Source organism: Gadus morhua, chromosome 15, assembly GCF_902167405.1.
Source record: "Gadus morhua chromosome 15, gadMor3.0, whole genome shotgun sequence".
NCBI classification, from domain to species: Eukaryota; Metazoa; Chordata; class Actinopteri; order Gadiformes; family Gadidae; genus Gadus; species Gadus morhua.
The window spans coordinates 27820977-27836173 of NC_044062.1; the positions used below are offsets into that span (position 1 = coordinate 27820977).

Here is a 15197-nt window from a genome sequence, read left to right on the forward strand (position 1 = left end):
CATTGGCCTCAATTAGTCCCACATCCTTTACATATCATTTTAAATGAAGGGTCTGCCTTTGAATTGTCTTCAAATCTTCAAATTGGATAGCAGCACACTACGGTAGCAACACATGTCCTTGACACCGCTGAAATCTACAACTGTCTTTATTGTGACATGTAGCATAGTATCAATATTGTCAAAGTACATTTAGTTTCCTGTCGACTGGACATGGAGGTCTTCACGTCAGTCAGGCGTGTGGTCAGGAACAATGAGCCAAGGCTTTCCCTGCCATACAGACTGACCCTCCTGGTGACTCACCTCATCCACCATATTTAACAATTGTGCTATAAGACAATAGTGAATTTCAATTATTAATAAATGTTTCTTTGTTTGGAAATGAGATTAGGGACATTAAACTGAAACCAGGAAAGATGAAAGTTCCCTCAATGAGAGTGGGTAAGTCATTATTAACCAGTAAACTAAAAGTAAGCATAATGTTGATGAATGAATAGCAAAATACATTGTTCTTTACACACCGGTGTCTACTTCTCCCCTAGGGGGAAGCATTTTCCCTCCTTTTCTACGGCAGTACCTGTACTACTCCCCCTAGGGGGGCATTGTCCCTCCTAAGTGTTCTACTGCGTTACCTGTACTGCTAGCAGCATAGTCCATCCTAAGATCCCTGTTCCATTACCTGCCACCCAGCACCTGTCCAGCAGACCCTCCTTCCTCTCCAGGACAAAGGAGAGCGCGGTGAGCCCCACCGCCAGGTAGAAGGTGATACTGAACACCAACAGACATAAACAAAACGATTGTAAGCAATTCTTTTTTAAGAAATTGTTCACTTTTCTAATAATTTTTGTAACACCATGTAACAGCGTCATAAAGGCCTTTATGGTTGGTTTATCCCAGTTCATCAGTGTGCGTGAACTGCGCACAATAAACTGCAAAATGATCTCATCACGTCCTTGCATACGTGCGACAATCCGCACGTGAAGCGTGTGCGAGGGCGTGATCAGGTAATTTTTTTCGAGGCGAGACACAATTTTCACTCGCACAGACCTGAGCACGGCTCCCGGAGTGATGAAGGTGGTGAAGTCAGTGTTGAGGCTTCCATAGATCGGCTCTTCTATCTGATCGATACAGAAAGTGGACATTGGCTACCTCTGTACATTTCTCTATGCAGTACTATCAGTACGCCGGGGCAAAGAGGAGCATTAGATATAGAATACAACGTTCAATGTTTTACTGCTTGACTTCAAGAGGGATTGAGCATTCATTTGCAATAATATGTATCTTTCCGATGCAGTTATTTGAATGCGACATAGACAAAATTCTTACTTTAGTTCAATGAAAATAGTAGAGCTGTCAGTTAAACGCGTTATTAACGGCGTTAACGCAAACCAAATTTAACGGCGTTAACAATTTTATCGTGCGATTAACGTAATTATTTTATTAAAAAAAATAAAAACTATTTTTTTTTTTTTTTGGCTCAAAACAAAGAAGCAGTAGCCTGACTGCTATGTTCAAATGACATTTGTTCAAAGCAGTTGTTTATTTGCACTATAGGCTCTTTTTTTGTATCGTCCTGTTTTGATCAGTATATGCCAATGTTGTTATCAATAGAAAAACATTTGCACAAGGCAAGCCGATGCACTTCATCATGAATAAAGAGAATTAAAATGAGAAGAATTATGGGACAAAAAAATCAAGGGATATGTAGCATAGAAAAAGAATTTGCGATTAATCACGATTAATAATAGTTAACTATGACATTAATGCGATTAATCACGATTAAATATTTTAATCGCTTGACAGCTCTAGAAAATAGACAATATTACCTTAATAGGCAGAGCCACCATGTAGGCCTTGCTGTCCAGTTTATAATCTACAAATTCCTGTAGATAAAGGGAACATATCTTTTACCATGGTTCAGGTAAATAAGCAGTGTTTAAATGTCACGTTGAGCATTAAAGAGCAACCGAACCAAAAACTGTATTGGGTCTTGGGTTCTTTGGCTATTTCTTGAACATGTAATATGTCCTATATTATCTTAAAAATAGTAAAAACAAAAATGCATAATAATACATTTTATCACTGTTACTCAATTGCTCCCTTAATTTAGATAAAACAAGTGCTAAATCCTGTGATTTGGCCAGTATAGATTTGGCCAATAGTTTGAGAACGTTCCAAGCAGGTTGGGTTCTTTTCCTGACGTCTGAGTGCCTTTTCCGTCATGCCCATTTCCGTCCGAGTTACACTGGTGGCGTGTTTGGGTGTGTGGAGCTCTGTTAGGGCTTGTTTGTGGCATACGATACAAAGTTCAGCTTCCCAGACACTTGTATATAAAGCAGATGGTGTGCGGGACGTGTAGTGTAACGCAGCAGTGTGTGTGGATGGTGAAGCACCGTCTGAGCAGTGGTTTATTTCGATGTCGTTGAGAGGGTTAAGCTTCTCGCGCAAGGGTCAGAAAGTCGCCATGGATCGTAACCATGGGGAAACAAGCCCCCCCCCCTTCCTAGATCTCTCCACCCCAAACAATCTCTTTTTTAATCTCATAGTGATTGAATTCCAGTTGAAACAATGGGTTGATGTTGATCCACAGTAATTTGGTCAATAGCACTAAACAGATGTGTGTTTGGCCACGTAAAAGAAAGGTATGAATAAAATGTTATTTATATAAATTGTAGGTAAAATGCAGATAGCAATTCTGGTCTTCAACACAGAGGTTTTCAAAACCGATGCTAATTTGTTTGCATTGTTTCAAGTAATTTCTATGCGGACATTTGCTTATATGAGACATAACTGCAACTTCATTCCTTCATCTCGGTTATAATTTTTTCATTCAGAAAAACCCAGACGTAAGGGTTTAGTACCTGAAAGGCCTGGAAGACTTTCTTCTGGAGCATCAGAGCAATTTGTCGATCTAAAGATAGAAATAGAAACACCAATCTCATGAATATTACATTATTAGCTCATACATGTAGTACACCAGGTAGAGAGCTCTTTTATAAACATGATATGTCCATATCGCTCTTACTAACTTGACCAGTGGCTCATGCCAGCCACCAAGCTAATTCAGTGTGTACCACACATAGACAGGTCATTTTTCAGTTAACAAAATGTATCCCTGCCCTAGAGAACGGACCCATCTGTGATCAATGGTGTTTCCCTTACACTTCTATTCTTCACTATTTAAACTTGGTAAAATCGTATTTCATGTAGAGTTTCTCCCAACCAAGGGGCTCTCGCTCAGCCCTCCCCAGCCCCTCATCAATGCGCACACTCCCAATAAAAACAGGATTATGCCCGGTATGAAGGATTGTTTTTGGCATTTCCCTGGGAAGAAGATGGCTGACTTTGATCAAATAATTGAAACAATCGGAGTTGTTTCCCGGCTGTTTACTGCTCTAGAGCTAGCAGGATACACTTCTAAACATAGATTTTAATAAAATGGAAACATTTTGAAATGTGTCAAGGCTAGGAGATCTTTCTCCCAGAGATCCAAACTTACTTGTCAGGTCCAGCCAGACGTGTACTGAGCCTCCATCGACCACATCTTTAGAAACGGTTTGCGGTTTGAGAGCCCTGGCCAATCAGAAGGTGAGACACAAGCATTACAACAAGAACCTCTGGTTCCAGGTGAGCTTTATGGTGTCTGTACCAGCCAAAGGTATAAGCTGACATCCCCATTACTGCCAATACCTGCAGTCTACTAGTAGTGCATTGTAGAGAAAGCTCCTTAATGAGCAGAAAACATATTCTAATTAGCTTTGTATAGGTTTCTGACAAAGAGCTATGTAGTATATAGGAATTTACAGATGTTTCAGCATTCTCTGTTCTGATACAATAGATATAATTGCATACATTTTATAGATAGACAGAATATATAGAATGCATACAACAGATACAATAGATAGCAGTGTATAATTTATACAATAAATACAATAGATAGACCATATAAGATTCCTACAATAAATACAATACATATAATAGATGGGTTGAGGAATGGTTACAAAATAAGTCCACCAAGCAAAGCAAGTCGAGATTAGTTGAGGAAAGGCAAGTCCATGCATTTAGATTTAAAGAGCCATGACACAATTTGAATCGAATGTCATTTGAGTAATGATCAATCATATGATCTTTAATTCATCATCCCTACTTCATTTCCCAATAGGTTGGGCAACCCCGAACACGATGCTGTCCTAGCAGGCTCTTATGTGAATAATTACGTAGCTCCATAGTCTCTGTGGTAAAGAACATTTCTCTCACCTGCTAGTCATGTAGCTGGAGAAGTTCTGTCCGAAGCCGAGGACCCCCCAGTACTCTCCGTTGTAGATCCCAGTGAAGGCGTCTGCGTGGCTCAGCGGTACCTGGGGTTCAGAGTCATGGTTAAGAGTCCTGTTCTCCATTGAAACTGATCAGCTTTGAGCTCAGATAAAACACAAACACACACACCTATTTTTTTATATATGACACTAATTAAACCTTGTCCGATCTTATAACAGTAAAGTATATTCTGCCATACAACTGTCATTAAAGTCTCATCTCAATACTAATGGATATCTTCTCATCCATGTATTTAGATGCTATCATTGGTGTTGTGTGTAGCAACAACTGTGACAGCCATGGCTTAACCAGCAGGTGCACTGCTCTGTCTCTCCCTCCTGGGCAAAGTGTGCCCTTTACACCTGTTCGTCTTGCACACCTGCCATCCATCTCCGGTCATTATTTCTACTTGAACTCCATTCACTCACTGATCGCCAGATTGTTGTTTCAACCACATTGGTAGATAACCAGTCTCGGCATAAGGGAATTTTGCATTTCTAAATACCTGTCCACCTTGCCTGTCCACCTCCTGTTTATTCCATACCGCTCACATCCTCCCTACAATAAACCTCTGGTTTGATTCAACCTCTGTTGTATCCGTCTGCGCTTGGGTTGCCCCCGTTCAATCGTAACAACACTGATTACTACTTTACAAATTACTAAACAATGACCAAACACCATTACTACCGATAACATTTCTATATTCCTATGCTTCCAAAGTATGAATAAATCATTTCGATGTGACTTCACAATGTTCAAGCCCTGTTGAAGGTCTGTAACAGGAGTCTCCCTAAATAATGTCAGTTATTTATGGCTAAAGATAGAATAAGACTGTAGAAGACAACGTGGAGTATTCCTTTTGTGTATAACCATAATATATACAGTACCATCTAGTGTACTGTGAAATTATACAGATTTTCATATGCAATGCAATAAGCAGGCACAACCGCTCTTAAATTCACCCAAAGCATAGAGGACAGAATCTCCTTTTAACTGAATGATAAATCAATGCACTTTGGTTCTTTTAGAAGATTCAGCAAGGGATTCGCAAATAAATGTGTGGAACTACAGGTAGGAGCATAATAGCATTAATATGGGGTCAACCAAACACTTTCTTTTTGATGAAATTAAAGATATCCCCTCATTGTGATTTTGTGAGTCAAATATTGTGACTCATGAATGCCCCATGAGAAGATGTAGATGACGTTGATGAGACATTCATTTTTATTCAGTGGAACAACTACCTGCTCTATACTGGAGTTGTCTAGGAAGCCCAGCAGCAGCTGGCTGTAGCCAGAGGAGGATGTCTCGTTGTTCACCACAGCCACCCGGACGCCCTTGGGGTCTCCTCCAATGCACACACACATAAGGGAGATCTGGATGACCGGCAGTAAGAACTGGAAGCACAACGACCTTGAGGATAAATACAAAAAAAGACATTGTAATCCATTTGAATTACTATGGGATAGTAGTTCAATAGATGTTTGCCTCCACTGATGTTGAGCAAGAATAGGCTCATCAAGCAAGGCTCATGCAAAAGAGCCTAGATTTTTGTTAAACATGCCTCCTTACACGGTGAAACTGGGCAGTTGGCCACCAGTTCACACCGATTATATCCAGAGCGTTTAGCAGCTCTCATTGCTGTATCTTGCAACATTTCAATAAATTGCGATGGAATGTGTAGGAGGGTGTGTTTTTAACTGATATTGGTGAAGAGAGAAAGATAAAGCATAAGAGTTTCAAAACATATAACCCAAAAAACCTCTCTCTGCTCCCTATGTTTCTCCACCATTGAGAAGTGTTTCATTTCAGCCAGCTGTGCTTTGCAGGCAAGATGAATTCCCTGATAATTCAGGGAAGAGATGTGTGCATTGTTCAGATATGAGCCGGTAGAGGTCTCAAATCATCAACACAAGGGCATGTGTCTACTGGAACAGATACTTCCCAGCACATTTTGCTCCCTAATAGCTGATAGATGGCTAGGTCATCTATCAGCCAACAAACAGAGACAGACCGAGACAGAAAGAGACAGACAGAGACAGACAGAGAATACAAAGGCTCCGCCAAATAAAGTTTGACATTGAAATGTACTGCAACGACCCTCCAACATGAACTCACCCAGGCATCCTCTTCATCCGTATCAGGGTCTTTATCATCAGCGCTGAGATGTTCCTCCACTTGGGAAGCACATGCCTGGCTCGTACCTTCCAATCCACTACACATACACACACATGCACACACACAACTTAAAGCACATTTTTAGCTACACTTCAGAAATCTTCAAGAACACCACCAACTGCGAGAGGGGCCACTTATATCTGAAGGCTCATAAGGTCAGTCACAACCCAAAGTAGGGGATGATGGGAGGAGCTGTGCCTTAAGGCTCACCTCCATCTTAACCATAAACATCCTGTAAAGCCCCCAGGTTAAATGGACTGCATTTAACAGGCCTAAAACATTCTAAGTCGACAATTTATTTTGTCATTTCATTTTCAAAATGAGACCTTCCCAACTCTCCATTTCAGCCTGTGGGATTATCTATATTATATTTCAACCGGGCGTTTGTCCTGGGAAAAAGGAATTGACCATTAAGAATGGTTAATGGCAAAAATGTATATTCTTTAACAACAATTCAATATGAACATTTACTTATGATTATAACTGACTTTAGTTTTTTCATTGATATTGTCTCAACCCATGCGGCTCGAAATCTGAAAGCCTGAGCTGGAGCAGGCTAGAGTTCACTTAGAAACAAAAAGGGCCAGTAATGAGAAGGTGTCTGTGATTGTTACACATGGTATTAAAGGTCCACTGTGTATAATTTAGTGGCATCTAGCGGTGAGGTGGTTGCAACCAACTGACTTCCCTGCCCCACCCCTCTCTCTCTCAATGATGGAGCAGAGGTGCGATTGCCTGTACTGGACTGTATTTCGGGAGAAGTTACAACCAAAATGATGTCCTTGTCTACGACAGCATTAAGTTGACAAGTGTGAAGTGATAAGTCTTCTTGATATATTTGTTTATTGTATAAATGAATGAATCTTTCATTTTCATTATCAACACACAATTCATATAAATTTGCATAATAAATATGTTATTTAGTCTGTATAACGGTAGGTCATAGTTTACAAGTAAGATAGCGGTTATGACTGTAAAGGGGCATTGAAGTGCCCAAAGCATATTTATTTTGGTTTTATGTGTGGTAATATTTCTAATTTGATCGACAACATAGTAGTCTATGCCATTTTCTCACTGTTAGCAAAGTAAGACAGAAATTGGCCTTGACGGGCCTGTTTTTACCAGTGTCTGCCAACCAGCTTGTAGAAGCTCACTGTGCGTGTGCCTGGTGTTTGTGGATGTGTGGAGCTCTGTCTGGCCAATACTTTATTTCTAAAGTACACATCAAAGATGGGGTTAAGCTTTGCAGATGCTTATAGTATAACGCCATGGTGTGTATGTGTGTTTGTATACGTATATGTGTGTGTGTGTGTGTGTGTGTGTGTGTGTGTGTGTGTGTGTGTGTGTGTGTGTGTGTGTGTGTGTGTGTAGCTCCATCTGGGCAGTGGTTTATTTTGATATGCTCATCTGAGAGATGGTCAAGCTTCTTGGACATAGCATAAATTAAATCTCAGTGTTTGATTCCACCAGATGCCTCTACATTCTACAAGATGCTTCTCTAATGCAGAGAACAATCAATTCTTACAAGCCTTGCATTTTTTAAAACCAAAACTAGCAAATTCTGAGACAGCTCTCTGTCAAAACTGAAATCGTCAAAATCAATATGTTTTTATCATCAGTATTCAGTATCTAATGAGGATTGAGGATTGTTTGTATTTAAGGCTCGTCACCTTATACCCTTCTCTCTGCTATTCCACATAAGTTTGAAATTTGATAATATTGACCATTTAAAACATTGTGTTACAAACACTGAATATCAGAAATAAGGCAGTCTAGATAAATGTAGCTACATCTCTGTTCATTTCAATATTTAAGGATTGCCATCTGTTCTTATTTTTACAATTAGTTTGACTGTTGCTTAATATATATATTTTTTATATACTAATTAATACTAGTTAATACTAGTACTAAACAATGTGATTAGGAGAAAGAGTATTTTCCCCTTTCAAATCACTTTAACTAAATTGAAGGCTAACCTTCTTTTAGGATGATTATACATGTTTGAACAAAATGTGATGATAAGGACAATACATATATTACAATTGATATAATTTGTGATTAGATTTACAAGTTATATAAAAAAATATAAGTTAAACGTAACAATAAAAAATGGTATTTGGAGATCAAGCACAGCTCAAAGCGAATGAGTGAATCAACTATTGACAAATATATATCTATATCTATAGATATATAGATAAAGATATATTTTTGTATCTTTAAATCAAACCTATGGCCTGTAAAACATCTTCCCAACTGATTTAAATCGTTACCAGCATGTTTAGGTATGTCCTCTGGTGTTCCTCCTGGTCCTATGCTAAGAATGGGTCGGCTCTCGTCCTGTCCGCTCTCAAGTGAATGTTTGCTTTCCCCCTGCTGCCTGCTGCCCTGCTTTGAGTCCATCAGGTCTGATGTCTCACAGAGCTGGAGGAAGGCGTGCTCCAACGTCTGCCAATGGGCGAGATGGGGACCAAAAACAGATATTATATTTAGTAAATAATTCCAAATTGAGACAGAAATTGTAATGACCTTACAGTGTTGAAGTGTGCTTGAAGAGATGCCCAGTCACAACCAGTGGTGTAGTCTACGTGATACGCAGGTATACGCCGTATACCCACTAGGAACGCACCAGGATTTGCGTATACCCACTTAAAAATGTGCACGGATACGTATCAATCGTCTTGTGACAGATCTTTCACTTCTGTGTTTATTTTTCGCAAATACCGGTTGGGTATCACTGCAATAAAATACTTTTTATTGTAGGAGAAGTTATCTCCTACATTCACCATTCATAAAATTCCCCCTGCGCGCTCGCGCTCTGCCCTGTCTCTGTTACGAAGCGCGAAGCTGCCCCTGCATCTCTGCACGTTAGTTGGCGGGCCGAGCCCCTCCTGCTCGTGTGTGTGTGCGTGCGTGCGCGCGCGCGCGTGCGTGTGTGTGTGTCCAGTCCTCCCATATTAATGTGTAAACCACATAATAAGTAGTCGACAGAAGACAATGTTTTAATCCCACTTTATATCTCCTTGTTACTTTTAGATGAGAACCCCCTGGCCAGCCTTTCAGACTGGGTGTCAGGCTAGGGAATTTAAAAAAACTTGGTTAGAGTGGAGGGAAAAAAAGTTAGCTAAATGTCAGCCAACATACAGTTGGTATACACAATTGAAATTCATAATGTTAATCACTATGCAAATGAGAGTATAGCTAATTCATGGTCATTTTTAAGGTGCAGTAATTTCACACTTTTACACAATTCAATTACTGTATGGTATGTTAGATAACAACAGTACGAGCTCAAATTAGAGCAATTGAAAGAGTGAAACATTAGTCTCCTGTCATCTCCTTCTCATGCAATGGTTAGCCATGGTTGTAAACAGTTCATTAAATTATTTTTAGTAGATTTTGTCCTTGTTTAGCATGTGCTATTGCTACTATAGACATTCAAAGGACAACTTTTCATTTTTGTGTTCTATTTGTTTATACTGTAATTAAAACTGATAAACCTACTCAGCTTTCCATGATTGTTGATAATCGTTATACTAAAAATCAGCGGGTTGTAGACCCCTGCGTTGGTGAGTGTGGTGCGACACCCCATAAGCGCCACACACGTACACGTACCGGTGGGACGGGTAGTACAAGGCTTGGAGGGAATCATCACAGTATACCCACTACAATAAAATAGACTACACCACTGGTCACAACTAACTTTTGACCCACACTAAAAAATAAAGAAGCAACATAAAGGACTGAATGCAATAATAATATAAACAATACAATTGTAAAACCTTTGTTGCTTTAATCTTTGGATTTCATCTGAGAGTTGAAATCTTTACTCACGGATGCATTGAGCTGATGCATCACTTCCTGTGGATTTCCTTCTGCCAGCAAACGGCCGTTCCTCATAAGACCAACCTGCAGAGACAACAAGAGTGAGTCTTTCAAGTAAATCAAATCTCTAAAGAGGTCAAAAACAAAAAAACTACAAGGACACAAGTACACAAAAGGGAAACTGCATTTTATCTAACCCTAACCCATCAAATATAACACGTGGTGAGCATTCATGCTCTTTCCTGCTCTCATAAAGCTTAAATCTTAGCAGGTTTAATTGTTGTCTTTCAGTCCTGCAGCGATCTATCCTGTTAGGGATAGATGTTAGAAGCTTTCAGAAAACTTGCGCATGTGCTTTTTTAATTATATGGCCGTGTACTGAGGAAAGTATGACTTGAGAACAGAAGTCCTCCTCAACGAGCATCCCACTAAAAGATCACAACATTCTGGAAGAACTGCAAGTTTGTCCGGTAATAATGACCAGTAATGACCTCAAGTCATAGTTTGTCAACCTTTTCACAGGATACAATTCAGCAACGGCAGAGGAATAGCCTGCCTTTAAGTTACTGGCAAGGTCCTGGTAAAGGGGATGCTCCACAGTCGCAGTGTAGCTTGAGGTCAAACAGGAGCATTGCCATAATTTTCAGAAGGCAACATGCTGTCGACAACACCTGGCAGGACCTGGCAGCGTTCATTAACCTTTTTTGTATTTCTTTACACTTGGATGTTCAGGTGAGTTCCATGGAGAGGTGGCTCTGCCTTCAGAGTATTCAAACCCCAGTTTCCCAGAGCTTGAGGATAGTCGTGAAGTTGTGGTGGCCTTTAGACTAAATCTTGTCTAACAAAAAACATCAGGTACCAGGCAGCCTCTGAAGGTCTCAGTAGAATGGTTCCAGTCAGCCTCTAAAGGTCTCAGCAAAGAAATTGGGGTTTGGGGAGAGGTTTTAACAGTTTTGAATAATGTATATCGGACTAGAATGGGTCTGGCAGTAGAATGGGTCTGGCAGTAGAGTGGGTCTGGCAGTAGGATGGGTCTGGCAGTAGGATGGGTCTGATAGTAGAGGGGGTCTGGCAGTAGGATGGGTCTGATAGTAGAGGGGGTCTGGCAGTAGGATGGGTCTGGCAGTAGGATGGGTCTGATAGTAGAGGGGGTCTGCCAGTAGGATGGGTCTGATAGTAGAGGGGGTCTGGCAGTAGGATGGGTCTGATAGTAGAGGGGGTCTGGCAGTAGGATGGGTCTGGTAGTAGGATGGGCCTGGTAGTAGGATGGGCCTGGTAGTAGGATGGGTCTGGCAGTAGGATGGGTCTGGCAGTAGGATGGGTCTGGTAGTAGGATGGGTCTGGCAGTAGGATGGGTCTGGTAGTAGGATGGGTCTGGTAGTAGGATGGGCCTGGCAGTAGAGTGGGTCTGGTAGTAGGATGGGTCTGGTAGTAGGATGGGTCTGGTAGTAGGATGGGTCTGGCAGTAGGATGGGTCTGGTAGTAGGATGGGCCTGGCAGTAGAGTGGGTCTGGTAGTAGGATGGGTCTGGTAGTAGGATGGGTCTGGTAGTAGGATGGGTCTGGTAGTAGGATGGGTCTGGTAGTAGGATGGGTCTGGTAGTAGGATGGGTCTGGCAGTAGGATGGGTCTGGCAGTAGGATGGGTCTGGCAGTAGGATGGGTCTGGCAGTAGGATGGGTCTGGCAGTAGGATGGGTCTGGTAGTAGGATGGGTCTGGTAGTAGGATGGGTCTGGTAGTAGGATGGGTCTGGCAGTAGGATGGGTCTGGCAGTAGGATGGGTCTGGCAGTAGGATGGGTCTGGCAGTAGGATGGGTCTGGCAGTAGGATGGGTCTGGTAGTAGGATGGGTCTGGTAGTAGGATGGGTCTGGCAGTAGGATGGGTCTGGCAGTAGGATGGGTCTGGTAGTAGGATGGGTCTGGTAGTAGGATGGGTCTGGCAGTAGGATGGGTCTGGCAGTAGGATGGGTCTGGTAGTAGGATGGGCCTGGTAGTAGAGTGGGTCTGGTAGTAGGATGGGTCTGGTAGTAGGATGGGCCTGGTAGTAGAGTGGGTCAGGCAGTAGAATGGGTCTGGTACTATGGCAGTATGCCGCTAACTAACCACATTAGCTTGACGGGCCTCCTCTATGTAGTGTGTTGTGATGATGACCGACACCTTTCCCGTCTTTACTATCTCCACCAGATGCTGCCAGATCCTGCAACCATAACAAACACACATCATTACATATCACCCAACTTGGGATCTAGTAGGTCCAGAAGACATTTCGGCAAATCTCTATAAACATATATCAAAGCTTATAAAAAGCTAAATCGTCTTCAGATGACAGCTGATCGGTACTGAGATTGTAACTCTGTTTATTAAGGAAGTAATTATTTAACTACTGGGTACCTATTCCATTAGTACAGGGTAAGAATGACCCACTGAGCAATAATCAAGACATTTGCGAGGAAATTAGGGAGAATTTATAAGGTAGTTATTATCTACTGGGTACCTATTATACTATGTAGAAAGAAGCAGTTGTTGACCGGAAATTCAAAAAGCTCACCACCAGAGCATTCTCACACTCCGAGAGTGTGAGAACTGTGTGAGAGGGGCAATCGTTAGTATGCTCGCGTCCACGTCCCTATTCTCAAGGCTCACAGGAGGTTTCTCCGCTTGCTTTCATGGGCAGGGATATGAATCATTGTTATTCATATACATCCTCATAGTGTGTGGAGGTGGGGGTGGGGCTGCTCACCTCCTCATAGTGTGTGGAGGTGGTGGTGGGGCCGCTCACCTCCTCATAGTGTGTGGAGGTGGGGGTGGCGCCGCTCACCTCCTCATAGTGTGTGGAGGTGGGGGTGGCGCCGCTCACCTCCTCATAGTGTGTGGAGGTGGGGGTGGGGCTGCTCACCTCCTCATAGTGTGGCATTAGGCATTAAAGGGATACTTCACCCATTCAGAACTGGCGTTCTATTATTATAAATTGTAATGTAAAAAATAAGTTTTTTTTTCACTCAGCCTAACCCAGTCTTCCCTCTGCCCAGCTTTCCTGATCAAATTTTCTCCCGAGATTACGTCAAATGACGCGTTTGACGTCATCTCGGGAGAACTTTGCCTTGCAGAAGGGCCGAGGACTACTAACCACTGGTTCTGCAAATTTGTGAGCCCAACAATAAGGAGGGGGGGCGGGAGCTCGCATACGAGATGACCGCCACAATGTCCGCCATGTTTCTTCACCGCAAGAACAAATTTGCAATTTGAAACAGCCAAAATGGATTTTGAAAATCTATTGTTGGATTTGGACATTCAGGGCTATTAGTATGAGCAAGAAAACAGCCAGGAAGAATTGACACAAATAGAGGAGGAGGCTGCTGCGGCTGCAGCTGAACAAGCCTTGCCTGTGGCCGAGGACGAGGAGCCAGAGTGCGCCGGTTTGCTCTGTTAGCCAATAGACACTAACACAGAGTCCCTGTGTCACAAAATCCTCCTACTACCACCTAAAACACATCTCGAAATATAAGAATTTCATGTCGCAAGATGACCTCGAAAAACTTATCCATGCCTTTGTTTCCAGTAGGTTGGACTATTGTAATGGTCTCCTTACAGGCCTGCCCAAGAAAACTATCAGACAGCTCCAGCTGATCCAAAATGCGGCAGCCAGAATCCTGATGAGGGCTAAAAGGACAGACCACATTACACCACTGCTTAAACACCTCCACTGGCTACCAGTTCAGTTCAGAATTGATTTTAAGATTTTATTATTGGTTTTTAAGTCTCTAAATGGAACTGGCCCTGTCTACCTGAAAGACCTATTGCAGCACTACACCCCTACCAGGTCTCTCAGATCCCAAGAAAGGGTCCTCCTGATCCCAGCAATTACCAGAACAAAACAGGGAGAAGCTGCTTTTAGCTCATATGCTGTTAAAGTTTGGAACTGCTTACCTGAGTACACAAAAACTGCTCCAACAACAAGCTGTTTTAAAAGCAGGCTAAATCCACACCTCTTCTCCCTCGCCTATGCCTAGGTCTTTCCATCCCAACATTCCTTAGAGCTCTCCCCTCACTCATCTATGCAAACACTTTTTCTGCTTTTAGGGATTTTATGTTTTCATGGTTTTTATGGTCTTATTATTAAACATTTTTGTTTCGCCTCAGCTTTTATTGAAATATACATCTAAAACTCTAACTTTGTACTACTTTTTTTTCTTACGTACACTTTTAGAGTATAAATGCGCTTTCCTATTTTTTTATTTATTTTTCATGTGAAGCACTTTGAATTGCCCTGGTATGAAAATGTGCTATATAAAAAATTGTGCCTTGCCTTGCCTTGCCTTGTGCTGCAGCGAATTTCAGCAATGCCAATTTCTTCAAGAAGAAATGGCTGAATCTGGCGAGGACTTACACACATCTGCCATAATGTGTAATCTCTCACCCAGGCTTTACGCCTTATCTGAACAGTTGGGTATTGGGTACCAGAAGAGATATATAATGGGTATATTTCCGGACCCAGGAAGTGAACTGGAAACGCCAGCCAAAGACCGCTGGGAGAAACAGACATCTGAGCATAGAGTAAGTGTTTTTTTTTACTAACACATTGGCCACAATAGTTTTGAGTCCCGGGGAACGTGACAATGTAGTTATCCGAAAGTAGTCGAACTTATTGGCTTGAAGTCTGTTTAATGCTGTACTGGTTACTCAAGGCATAATTTTTATTTTGCTTTGCTAATGTTGTTCTCTTTCATTCTTATCGGCTTCCTGTGCTGTCCAGGCCATCAGAGCTAATTACCCAGCACAAGATGGGCAGTACCGTGGCTACCAGGAGACAGTAGATTGATGCTCAAGATGAGCTGTGACTATTTTGACTCTAGCAAACGCACCCTACACGTTTTATTTTTGTAAATA

At 41.8% G+C, this 15197-nt stretch overlaps 1 protein-coding gene across 8 annotated transcripts in view; it reads right to left on the minus strand.

Annotated features, from left to right (window-relative positions):
* Positions 1-15197, minus strand: part of abch1 (ATP-binding cassette, sub-family H, member 1) — a 44938-nt gene that overhangs the window by 20762 nt on the left and 8979 nt on the right. For all 8 annotated transcript variants that reach the window (XR_003979659.1, XR_003979658.1, XR_003979657.1 and 5 more), the window contains 11 exons: positions 12414-12507; positions 10321-10395; positions 8760-8934; positions 6430-6526; positions 5556-5724; positions 4255-4355; positions 3497-3570; positions 2859-2908; positions 1824-1880; positions 1045-1115; positions 677-765 (listed from right to left, as the gene is read on the minus strand). Coding sequence is in view for 1 of the 8 variants with exons in the window: in XM_030379228.1 (XP_030235088.1) it covers positions 677-765; positions 1045-1115; positions 1824-1880; positions 2859-2908; positions 3497-3570; positions 4255-4355; positions 5556-5724; positions 6430-6526; positions 8760-8934; positions 10321-10395; positions 12414-12507 (1052 nt within the window). In the remaining 7 variants the exon portion in view is untranslated. The remainder of the gene's footprint in view (positions 1-676; positions 766-1044; positions 1116-1823; positions 1881-2858; positions 2909-3496; positions 3571-4254; positions 4356-5555; positions 5725-6429; positions 6527-8759; positions 8935-10320; positions 10396-12413; positions 12508-15197) is intronic.